The 11,755-nt window shown below is 57.5% G+C and overlaps 1 protein-coding gene across 1 annotated transcript; it reads left to right on the plus strand.

Moving 5' to 3' along the window:
* The first annotated feature begins 2,393 nt into the window (after window positions 1–2,393).
* On the plus strand, window positions 2,394–9,889 carry SLC7A4 (solute carrier family 7 member 4). The gene is made up of 5 exons (XM_040081203.2): window positions 2,394–2,473; window positions 3,595–4,644; window positions 4,762–5,438; window positions 6,243–6,351; window positions 6,842–9,889. Exons 2-5 carry the CDS (start codon window positions 3,663–3,665, stop codon window positions 7,033–7,035), a joined length of 1,962 nt encoding a protein of 653 aa, XP_039937137.1. The 5' UTR covers window positions 2,394–2,473; window positions 3,595–3,662; the 3' UTR covers window positions 7,036–9,889.
* The last annotated feature ends 1,866 nt before the right edge of the window (window positions 9,890–11,755 follow it).

The raw sequence follows: 11,755 nt of genomic DNA on the forward strand, positions 1-11,755 counted from the left end.
ATCAGATCCAAGCTGAAATTTTCCATGCCTGTGGTCGGGTTGGGTTTCAGAGAGGCCAAGGTGGAGAGCTGCAGGGGGTTAGATGTGGGTAGCTGGTGGGAAAGGTTATCCAAAGGGAGCAAAGCCCCTGGGATGGCTTGTGATCAGATCAGCAGGATTTCAGCAGAACACTTGCTCAGCCCCTGAAGCTGGACTGAACAACATGGAGGATGCTCATATTTTTCCAAGCAAGTGTCATTGTGGGTGACACCAGAGGGTGACACCATCCCACAGCATTGCTGTACCCCAGCCAGCGCAGCTGTGGTACTGCTGGTAACATGGGGCAGACCTGGGGAGAGTGACCCGAGGGTGCTGGAAGTTCTGCTGGGCTTTGGCTGTCTCAGCTCCTTGGTTCAGTGACAAGTGCAGCTCCCAAACTCTCAGCCAGTGTCCCAGGAACATGTGTTTGCCTTCAGCCATCCACAGACCTGGACTGAAAGTGCCTGTTCAGAGCTCTGTGTGTGCCAGAAGTGACATGGAGAGGGGATGCAGCCCTAGGATCAAGTTCCCCGTTCAAGTGCAAGGTGACTAACGGGAGAGCTATGGCTCTGTGCCAGCCCTGTGTTCACCCAGGAGCTGGTGAAAGGTGAGTGATGGGTGCCAGGAAGGGACAAGCCCTGTTTATTCCTTCCTTTTCCTATATTTTGGGCTGTTGAGGAGAGGAGAAAGGACCCCTCCACATAAGGAGGCCAACCCAGTGTGGATAAAGGTGAATATTCAGGTGGGAGCCCTCAAGTGTTGCACTGTGGGCTCTGAGTTGTGAGTGCAATTCAAGGGTGACATTTGGGGTGATGAGTGCTAGGTCCATGAAAATGGTCAGCTTAAGTGCCCAGGAGCTATCAGAAAATTAGATGAGACATGAGAAGGGCATCAGAGAAGAAATTGAAAAATATGTTGCTGCTGTGAAGCCCCTAAATGCAAATCCCTTCATCCGGGCAAAGGCACAGTAGAAATGGAACAAGCTCTGCAAAGGCCCTGGGGACACCAGGAATGTGGAACACCTTCCAGCTGAGTGGGACTCCTTTGTCTTTGACAAGGGGTACGAGAGGGAGCAGGGTGGAGATAAAACTATGAGAGAATGGAGAGGGATTTCACTCTAGAAATAGAGCACGAGCAGCAGGATTGGGTGGGACAGGTGACTGCTTGGGAAACTCCTGCTCCAGGGGGCTGGAGAGGCAGAAGGTTTATGGTGGCTCAAGAGGAGGCAAAGCACTTCTGGAAAAGAAACACCTTTTGACTTAGATATGGATAGAGGTGATTCCCCTTCATTGCCCTGCAGAGCCAGGTGGAAGCACCAGAGGCTTTTGCTCAGGTTTTGTGCTCCTGGCCAGGCAGGACTGTGAGTTGAAGAGGCTTCAGGAGCTCTCCTTCCCACAGTTTTCCCCACACCTCAGTTTCTCCATAACAAATACCTGAGCACACAGGATGTGCCTGCCCTTCAGGCAGTAGCTCCAGAGCAGGGTGAGTAAAGGCAGAGGAGCAGGGTCTAAGCCCTTTGCTCCATCCAGAACTGCATCCAGTGGATGGGATTTGGGATAACTGCTCCATCACAGAATGTAACAGAGTAGTTTAGGTTAGAAGAGACCTTGGATTAGAAGTTCATGAGCAGGAACACCTTCTATCCCAGGTTGCTCCAAGCCCTGTCCGGCCTGGCCTTGGATACTTCCAGGGATCCAGGGGCAGCCACAGCTTCTCTGGGCAACCTGTGCCAGGGCCTCACCACCCTCCTAGCCAAGGATTCCTTCCCAATATTCCACCTATCCCTGCCCTCTGGCAGTGGGAAACCGTTCCCCCCTAGTCACTCCAGGTCCTTCTCCTAAGACCCTCTCCAACTCTCTTGGAACCCCTTTAGGCATGGGAAGGGGCTCTAACGTCTTCGTGAAGCCTTTTCTTCTCCAGGTGAACACCCTCAGGTCCCCCAGCCTTGCTCCAGAGCAGAGGGGCTCCAGCCTTTGGAGTATCTCCACGACCACCCTGTATCCCGTTTCCGTGCGGCTCCAGCCGCACGCACACTCGGGGGGCGATGCCCATCCTGGGGCCGTGGGCATCTCCCTGTGCCTGCCCCTCCCAGGGGCTGGAGGTGCAGCCCCAGTACCCCCCTAATCTCTGTTCCACGCTCCTGGGAACGGGGACCGGCCCCGGCCCGACCCCCGCCCGGCCCCGGCCCCCGCCCGGCCCCGGCCCGGCCCCGGCCCGGCCACTCCCGACCCCCGCCCGGCCACTCCCAACCCCCGCCCGGCCCCGGCCCGACCCCCGCCCGGCCACTCCCGGCCCCCGCCCGGCCCCGGCCCGACCCCCGCCCAGCCCCGGCCCGGCCCCGGCCCCGCCCGGCCCCAGCCCTTCCGCTGGGCCCGGGGAGGCGGAGCCGGACGGCGGCGGCGGCGCGTAGCAGGTGTGTGCGTGGCCGGTGCGGGGCCCCCGGCCATCCTCGCAGGTGAGCGACAACCCCTGGGACCGGGAGCCGGGCTGGGACCGGCACTGTGGGGATCGGGGTCGGGGCTCGGCACCGCCCGGAACCGGCATCGTGGCGGGGCTGAGCAGGGGCGAAACTATCGCCTCTCCCCGCCCAGGATGAATACGCAACCCCCACACACCCTCCTGGGTCCGGGGGTCCCTAGCCTCGGCCACTCCCCGAACTCCGGGGATGCTCCGTGTCCGGGGGGCGCCGAGCTCGGCATCCTCCCAGCTGCGCCTGTTGCGTTTGTCGGGGTTGGGGACCCCAGGACTGCCAACGCCTCCGCTCGCGGAGACCTGGACGTACAGGGGTGGGAGTCTCAGCCAGCACGGATTGTGCACGTTGTCCTCATGGGCCATCATCTGCCCTGTCATCCCATCATCTCCCAGTGGGCTTCCCAGGACCTTTTGGCCTCTGAGATACGGACCCTGGAATGGGGCTGCACCAGCCCTCCGAGCAGGACGTGTTGTTTACATAGGTGTGGGGTGTCCGGCACAGGAAGGAGGGCAACTGAGAGGGGAGATTTTCCCCCAAGTCACCAATCACCCCATGAAGCAGCTGAGAAGCAGCACCTGAAGGACCTTACCACAGTGTCCTCCTACTGTCACGGTAGCAGCTGCTAGCGTGGCTGGTCCCTGGCACTGCCTGTTTCTTGGTCTGGCTGGGAACTCCCATGTGAGCTGCTCTGGACTTCTGCTGCAGCCTCTGCATCATGCCTGAGCTTTCCCTGGGGAAGCAGCTGGATCCTGGGAGCAGGGAGATGCTGCATGCCCCCGTGGTGGGGTCCTGGCACAGCAGGGTGAAGTTGAGGTAGATGTTGGATTAGGTGGAGAGGAGGTAGCAAGGAAACCTTCATCAGGGCCAGAGTGGACTAGTTTGGGCTTTAACAGGGAATGCTGTGGTTTGCCTGCCACCTGGCACACTGGCAGATGTCCCTGTCCTGTGCCACCCCTGGAGGAGGACGCACTCTGTGCTGAGCTCCATGCTGGCTGAGGAACCAGGGACACCTGAAATATGCCCTGGTGGCTTTTCCACCCTGTCCCCAGCACCTGATACCTCACTACCAAGGGAATGTTCACCCCTTCCTGCCCCTCTACCAGGTCTCCAGGCAGGATCTCACTGCTGAGGACCCCTCACTCTGCTGAGGGCAGGGCCCACTGTCTCCAGGATGGCGAGATGGCTGCCCCGCTCTACCGACCTGATCCGCTTCTGCCAGAAGCTCAACCGGGTGAAGACCCTGGAGGACGACATGATGGAGACATCCTTTAACAGATGCCTTTCCACCATCGACTTGACGCTGCTGGGCATTGGGGGCATGGTGGGCTCTGGGCTGTACGTCCTCACGGGCACCGTGGCCAAGGAGATTGCCGGCCCCGCTGTCATCGTCTCCTTCATCATCGCTGGCTTTGCCTCACTCCTGGCTGCTCTCTGCTACGCCGAGTTTGGAGCCCGCGTCCCCAAGACAGGTTCTGCCTACATGTTCACCTATGTGTCCGTGGGTGAAATCTGGGCTTTCCTCATTGGCTGGAACGTGCTGCTGGAGTACATGATCGGGGGGGCTGCGGTGGCCAGGGCCTGGAGCGGCTATCTGGACTCCATCTTTAACCACAAGATCAAAAACTTCACCGAGACCCATGTGGGTGCCTGGCAGGTGCCATTCCTGGCCCGCTATCCAGACTTCCTGGCTGCTGCCATCCTACTGGTAGCCACCACCTTCATCTCCTTTGGGGCCAAAGTGTCCTCCTGGCTCAACCACGTCTTCTCAGCCATCAGCATAGGGGTCATCCTCTTCATCCTCATTATGGGCTTTGTCCTCGCACAGCCAAAGAACTGGAGCACCCAGGAGGGTGGCTTTGCCCCATACGGGCTGTCGGGCATCATGGCTGGCACAGCCACCTGCTTCTATGCCTTTGTGGGCTTTGATGTCATCGCAGCCTCCAGTGAAGAGGCCAGGAACCCGCAGAGGGCTGTCCCCAGGGCCATCGCTTTCTCCTTGGGGCTGGCCACCGGCGCCTACATCCTGGTGTCAGTTGTGCTGACGCTGATGGTGCCCTGGCACACACTGGACCCTGACTCTGCCCTGGCTGATGCGTTCTACAGGAGGGGCTACGCCTGGGCAGGGTTTCTGGTGGCTGCTGGCTCCATCTGTGGTGAGTACAGGCAGCAGTGGGAGGGAGCTGCCCACACCCCCTGCCTTGGGGGCTGGGAACAATCCCCGGGTTGGCTTTGGGTCTGACGGTGTCTTCCTTCTTCTGCCCGTCCCTCAGCAATGAACACAGTTCTGTTGAGCAACCTCTTCTCCCTGCCGCGCATCGTCTACGCCATGGCCGAGGATGGGCTCTTCTTTCAGGTGTTCTCCCGAGTGCACCCCCGCACACAGGTGCCCGTCATCGGCATCGTGGTCTTTGGGCTGCTTATGGCCCTGCTGGCCCTTGTCTTTGACCTAGAGGCACTGGTGCAGTTCCTGTCCATCGGCACGCTGCTGGCCTACACCTTCGTGGCTGCCAGTATCATCGTCCTGCGCTTCCAGCAGCAGAAGGGGGATGTCCCAGCACCGGTGGCCAGCGGCCAGCCCAACCCTGAACCCCATGAGGGCCCGCCTGAGGGCGAGCTGAAGGAGTACGAGTCTTTCTCTGACAAGCTGCAGCTGGTGGACAGGAACAAGAGCAAAGAGCAGCGGGAGCCAGGGCAGCTGAAGGCAGCGTTTGAGCCCTACCTGGAGTTCCTCAGTGACTTCTACCCAGGTGAGGTGGTCACGGTGGCCGTGGTGACCCTGATGGTGTCTGCCATATGCCTTTGCTCCATCTTAGTGTTTGGCAACACCCACCTCCACCTGCCCACCTGGAGCTACTCCCTGCTGTTGGTCCTCTTCAGTCTGGGCTTCCTGCTTAGCCTCCTCCTCATCTGGGCACACGAGCAGCAGCACAGCACCCAGACCTTCCAGGTATGCCCAGGGCCCAGGCAGGGAATCCCTCTGCAGGGGTGAGGGGAGGTGGGAGCAGCTCTGATGGACCTGCAGGGCTCCCAGGCACAGCCCTTTGTTGAAAGCACCACAACTGCTGAAGGAGGAGGAGGGAGGGGAGGAGGAAGGGGGTGTTTGTGGACACTGTGTGTAGGGACTCTTCGTGCCTCTGCTGTCACTCTGTGTGGCCACTGGTCCCCAGGAGGAGGTGTCCCCAGCAGTTCTGTGTCCATCCCATGGGATGGAGATCCATCCTATGGGACCCAGGAATCACTCCTGTCCACCTTGGGCTCCCATCTCTGCAGCCCCACAATTCCTCTGCTCCTCTCTTGTCTCAGCTCCTTACTTTGGCTGCCCTCCAGCCATGTGATGGAGCTCATTTTCAGCCTCCAAACCACTTCAACGCCTCTTGTGCTCCCCCTCTCCTGTTTTCAGCCCACCTGAGCCCTGATGTAGTCATTGCAGCTTCATAACATCAGTGGTGATACCACTTCCCTGCCATGCCCCTGCCCTGGCTCCTCCAGCAAGGACCACACTGGCTTAGGATCACACCAGGAGCTTGCTTGGTCCTTTTGATGATGTCTTCTGCCCACCCTGCTAGCCTGGCTCCCAGCTCCTGGCTCTGTTGTTCCTTTTCCTTAAAACAAAGTGCCACTTCTAGAAATCCCAAGGTGACAGTCCCTTTGTTCCACACATTTGCCAATGCTGTCTTTTGTCCCTATGATTTTAAAGACGGAGAATGTGGTCCTGCAGGTCTCCCCTCCACCAGCTCCTTTTCTCCTGCAGATCCCCCTGGTACCCCTATCCCCAGCACTGAGCATCATCCTCAACATCTACCTGATGCTGAAGCTCAGTTACATGACGTGGCTCCGCTTCGCTGTCTGGCTCCTCTTAGGTGAGTGCTCCCACAGCTGCTCCAAGGGAGGGGGAGCAGGGTTTGTCTTGGCACTCTCCAGGCTTTGGCAGCTCCTCTACCCCACTTATGGGTCTATGGAGCGTGTCCTACCCCTTTCTGCCTCCAGTACCTCTTTGGAGATGCAAGCTAAGGTCTCCCATTATCCCCTGAGCCTCTCTGTTTCCCTGAGCATCACAGCTTGTTCCAGTTAAAGATTGACCCTCCTTAAAGCCCTGGGTCAGAGCCACGCCCTGCTCCTGAGGCAGCTCCTGGGGGCTCAGGAAGTCCTTCCCTTTCCCAGGGACTGATGGTGCTGCCCTTGCTCTTAACATGCTGCAGGACTTTTTTCCTCCTGCAAGCAGCTCAGTTAAGCCCCTATGGTGCTTTAGCTTTTTTCTCTGCCGGGTTGCTGGCCACATCTGTGCCACATTCTATTGTGATGCACGTCATGGTGGTGCCAGCAGCCAGGCTGTCCCTGTCCCCGCTGCAGGCCTGCTCGTCTACTTTGGCTATGGCATCTGGCACAGCAAGGAGAACCTGCGGGAGCCGCGGCCCCAGCGTGTCAGCGCCCGCTACGTGGTGTTCCCGGGTGGCAGCCTGGAGGAGAGGGTGCAGGCAGTCCAGCCCAGCTCCCAGCCTGCCACTGGCCTGCCAGACACTGACACCGATGACTGCAAGAGATGACACCCCTGGCAGCGGGGGCACCTGGAGATGGGAGCGTCGGAATCTCCTCTTGCAGTGAGGCCAGAGACCTACCCCCCTCCTCCTGGTCCCTCTGACAGCAGAGCCACTGGGGCTGCCCTGGGTGTGGGGCTGCTCCTGGAGAGGCTGCTCACCCTTCCCCACACACTTCTGACAGCGTGTGGAGGGACAGGCTGCCTCCCTCCCCATCCCCTGCACTCAGGAGCTGGGTCTCAGCCCAGTGCTTGCCCTGCTCATGAGGGGCCGTGTCCTTGTCACCTCTCCCCGAGCACACCCTGGCACTGTGCAGCACACCTCCTGTCTGCCAGCACATCCGTGCAGCTGGGGATGCAGAGGTTCCCCAGGAACCAGGACAGGCAGCCCAGTGCTGCTCATCCTAAACCTCATCTTGGGTGCAACCTCTGTGCCTCCTACAGAGTCCCCTTCAGAAGGAGGCAGGGGCCAATCATGCATCCCCAAAGGCACCCCTGCCATCCCTATTCCCAAGGCTGCTCTCCTCAAAGGCTGGCGCTGAGGGAGCTGAGGGGCAGCTGGAGACATGATGTGGAGAAGGGATATGGCCAGAGTGGGTGGCTGGGCAGGTACCCCAGCAAAGCCAGTGGAGGCCAGCATGGCAAAAGGCCAGCTGCATCTTCCCAGCTGCTGGAATTTGCTGTCAGAGGGGTGGACTGTAGGCCATTCCTGCTGGAAGATAACACCAGGCTCCTTGCCCCAGCCCTGAGTGGGCTATGGGTGCTCAGGACCCCAAGTCTCTAGAGGTCTCCAGCAGCACCCCTGGGCTGATCTGCCTGGAGCTGGCTCCCCACTTCTGCACCCCAGTAGCACCACCTGCCCCACCTTGGGGACTCAGTCCCCTATGATGCCCCTTCCAGGCTCTCTGGGGCTTGGGATAGGCTCAGCGGGTGCTTTTCGGTACGTCCCCTTCCACAGCAATTATCCCCATGCTCTGGGGTCACCCCAGCTGCAAAGGTGTCATGGGGGTGGGGATCCCCAGCAGCACTGCTGCAGCCACCCCTGGGTGTTTTTCCCATGGGCAGGCTAAAGTGGAAGGGAAGAGAGTTTCAGCATGTTTTGGAAGTCAGTCAAGCGTGAGGTTGCCAACATGACAGGCCTTGCAGCATGGACACCGTACTCCATCCTCATCCTCTGCATGCTGTGAGGAGCTGGGAACCGTGGGCAAGCTGTTCCATTACTTCTTGCTGGCCAGTCCCTGGGGGGCCTTGGAGAGGCTGTGAGGATCCTCAGTAGGATGTGCTGGCTCTGGTGAACCCCTCTGCCAGCACTGCTCCATGTCCCGTCTTGTCCCCGCACTGCCACCACTGGAGCTGTGGCCCTGCTTGGCACCTCTGTGTCGTGGCTTGTGAGCAACGGGCTGATTTGGTCATCCTCATAAACACTGTTTCTGCGGTGGCTCTGTCTGGTTGTGATCTCTGTGTCCCCAAGACTCGAGGTGGGAAGCTGCTCCGCAGTCAATGCTCCAGAAAGCACCCCCAGAAAGTGGGGAAGAGGAGGGTCATGCTGCCCCCTGCCACCCTGCTGCCACTGGGGTTCCAGTCAGGAGGACAAGCTCCAGCCAGACCCACAGAAACCAGGACCCCTCGGGACTGGGGTAGGCTGGGACTTCAGCCTTACAGTACACAAATACCCTGATATTGACCCAGACAGGACTGAACCCCACTGTGAACAGCAAGGACGGTGATGAGCCAGCACCAGGGCAGGGTCACTAAAGCTGCCCAAGGTTATGAGCCAAATGATGTGAGAATTTGTGCAATTAATGGGAATTTAATTATAACCCACAGTTACCCCCATCCCCACGCTGCTGTTCTCTTGGGAAATGTCCTTCCTGAGATAACAGAGTCCTTCATTAAAAAGCAAGCATTCAACGGGCCCCCAGGGAGGCACAGGCTGAACCCTCCTTAGTGACTCAGCTTTAATCTCGGTAATAAATCCATTGTCAGCATGACAAAGACGAGTAAAAAGATCTTTAGGGACACGGGAGGAGAAGCGCAGGGCTGGGAAAGGGCAGGAACGTCCTCACAGAAAGGGATGGGCTGAGGCTAACTTTTATATTCCCCTGTGGAGGAAAGTCAACAGCAGTCACAGCTCTCAGTTCTCCTAGCAGGGGTCTCAATGAGCCTTTTAAGCTGCAAAAGACCAAAGAGTTATTGAATGAGCCTTGTAACCATTGATATTTATTCTATTTAAAAACATTCATTTCTAAAAATGCACAGAAATCCCTGTTAGGCTGTGGCACACAAAGCACAGGGTCCTCCCCAGCAGAGCAGGGGGTGCCAGGGATGCAGCCAGCAGGGCATTAAAGGATTGGAGTGTACTTCTCCAGCAGCTGGGGGGCCAGTGGGGCGTCTCAAACACACTTGTGGAGGTTTCTTTTAAACAGGATTACAAAATCGGTCAATTCATGTGTCATACGCTAATCTACAGCAGTAACACGCTCTGCACAGAACATGTATTAATTGATTTTTAATTGACTACTCATTAATGCACACAGGAAAAAGGGGGGATGACAGCAGCCACTTGGCACACAGACAGCACTTCTACAGGAATTTGTTCCTGCAAATTGTAATAGCAGAGAAAAATAATCCAAACTAAACAGCATCAGCAGGGCTTTAAGGTGACAGCCTGTAATTGTAAGAGAAAACACTGGCTGCCCCATCCATACCCTTGATTCCAAACAGATGTAAAATGAAACCATTCCCATGCACAGCTCCCAGAACCCTGTTTCATGGAGCTCCAGGAGCAGCTGCTTGCTGCTTCACTGTGGCTGAGCATACACCTATTTTCCAGAGCAGTATTCTTCTCCAAATAAACTTACAAGTATACATAAAGCCCTCTCTTTTCTGGGAGCCATGGCAATGCTGTAATCAGGCTGCAGGAAATCCATCTATTTCCAGAGCTGCGTGGAGGTATGTGGATCAGTGCTGGAGTGGCCAGCGCTGGGGCTCCGGGAACTGGGAAGGGCTTTATGGGTCATGGGGCAGGAGCAGCTCTGGCACACGTGCTCTGGGCTGGGCTAAAAGGTGTTAACGTGAGTCTTGGATTATAATCGCCACACACACCGTGGGAGTGGACAGGCAGCAGCCAGGGCTAGCTGAGCCTCTCCGGGGGTGATGCTGGACTGGGAGGACTGAGAGAGTAGCTGGCAGGGCAGTGCTGGTTTGTTGTGCCCTGGGAGAACAGTTCCCATAAAGCAGGTGCATCAGGACAAGGAGAAATGCAAATCCAGAGGGAAATAACATGGGATTTGTACAGGAGAGAAAATCAGTGTTGGGGCTGCCACCTACTCCCTTTAAATGGCAGTGAGTAACCAAAGCTGTGGACCTCAGCCCTAGGTGTAGCTCAGGGATGGACACAAGGACTGAGCCAGTGATGGTTCTGGAGTCTCCAGGGCACAGGATCAGTGCTGCAGCCCATGCAGCCACAGGGATGGGACCAGTGGGAGCTGCAAAGATCTTGGGGCTGTGGGAGCTCTTACAGGGATCACGGCTGTGGAACCCACAGGGATTGCTGGGCTCTTCCTCGGGAAAGCACAGGGGACCCGGAGTCACAGGTGCACAGTTAATAACTGGAATAAGCAGCTGCTTGCATAGCTGAGCCCCGTCCATGCTGGAGGGAGGAAAAGGAGAATCCGAAACACTGGAAGGGGGTGGTGGGTTGCACCCAGGAGAGAGCAGCTCCACGTCCTAATTAAATCACTTCCCAGCCTCATGTTCCTAAGTTATCCCTCCCCACTCGTTCCACCCCCCGCCAAGGCTCTGAAAGCAGCACAGATGAGCTGCAGGGCTCAGGGAGGCTGGCTGTAAGTAATCCTCTCATTCTCCTGCCAAGCTCCCCCCTCCTCCTCCTGCTGACCCAGCCCGAGGATGAGGTAAGCATCACGCAGCATTCCCGGATGCCAGTAGCGGTGTAGCTGCTCCTACCACCAGCCGGGGAATGGCAGGGCATTAAAAGATGGCACAGAGCAAGGTGTTCTTGTTGACCCCTCATCCCTGCACGATGTGCTGGCGGTCAGGCAGACGGGTCCCCAGCTCATTCCAGGAGTGTTTGTGCTGTGTCTCAGCAGTCCCTGCAGCCACAGCTCTTCCCTGTCTCTGCAGCTTCCAGAGACCTGTGAAAGCAAGGGCACAAACTGCATGGTCCCAACCCTGTGGCAGAGGTCCCATTCCAACACCAGGTGCATCCGCTGCATCTGTTGTGGGGGCAAGGGAGGAAACAGCCATTTCTTAGGGCATGGGTTGGACTTGATGATCTTGAATGTCTCTTCCAACCTACACATTCTGTGATTCCCCACATGTAACACACCACACAGACAGAAAACTGCAGCTACCGGCCTAGATGATCTTAGCGGTTTTTTTCCAACCTTACAGATTCTATAAAAAGAGAATAAATCACATGCACAGGAGACATGGAGTGAAGCAGTGGACTGAAACTGCCATGAGGGAGATCTAGGCAGGAGACCAGAAATGCTTCCTGAGACAATGACAGTTGGCCTGAGGTTGTGAAACATCTGTGAAATGCTGGCAGGAAGGAGCTGCAACAAGCGGCGCCTCTGAAGTCAGGATGGCTGATTTCTCATTTTCCCACACCTCTCTTGTGAGGTTGGAATCATTCTAGGGCAGCACTGGGGGCTCCAGTCCTTGCTGGGACAAGAGTCGATGCACCTCTGAGCCCAGCAGCACACTTG

The sequence above is a fragment of the Hirundo rustica genome, chromosome 17 (assembly GCF_015227805.2).
Source record: "Hirundo rustica isolate bHirRus1 chromosome 17, bHirRus1.pri.v3, whole genome shotgun sequence".
Classification (NCBI taxonomy): Eukaryota; Metazoa; Chordata; class Aves; order Passeriformes; family Hirundinidae; genus Hirundo; species Hirundo rustica.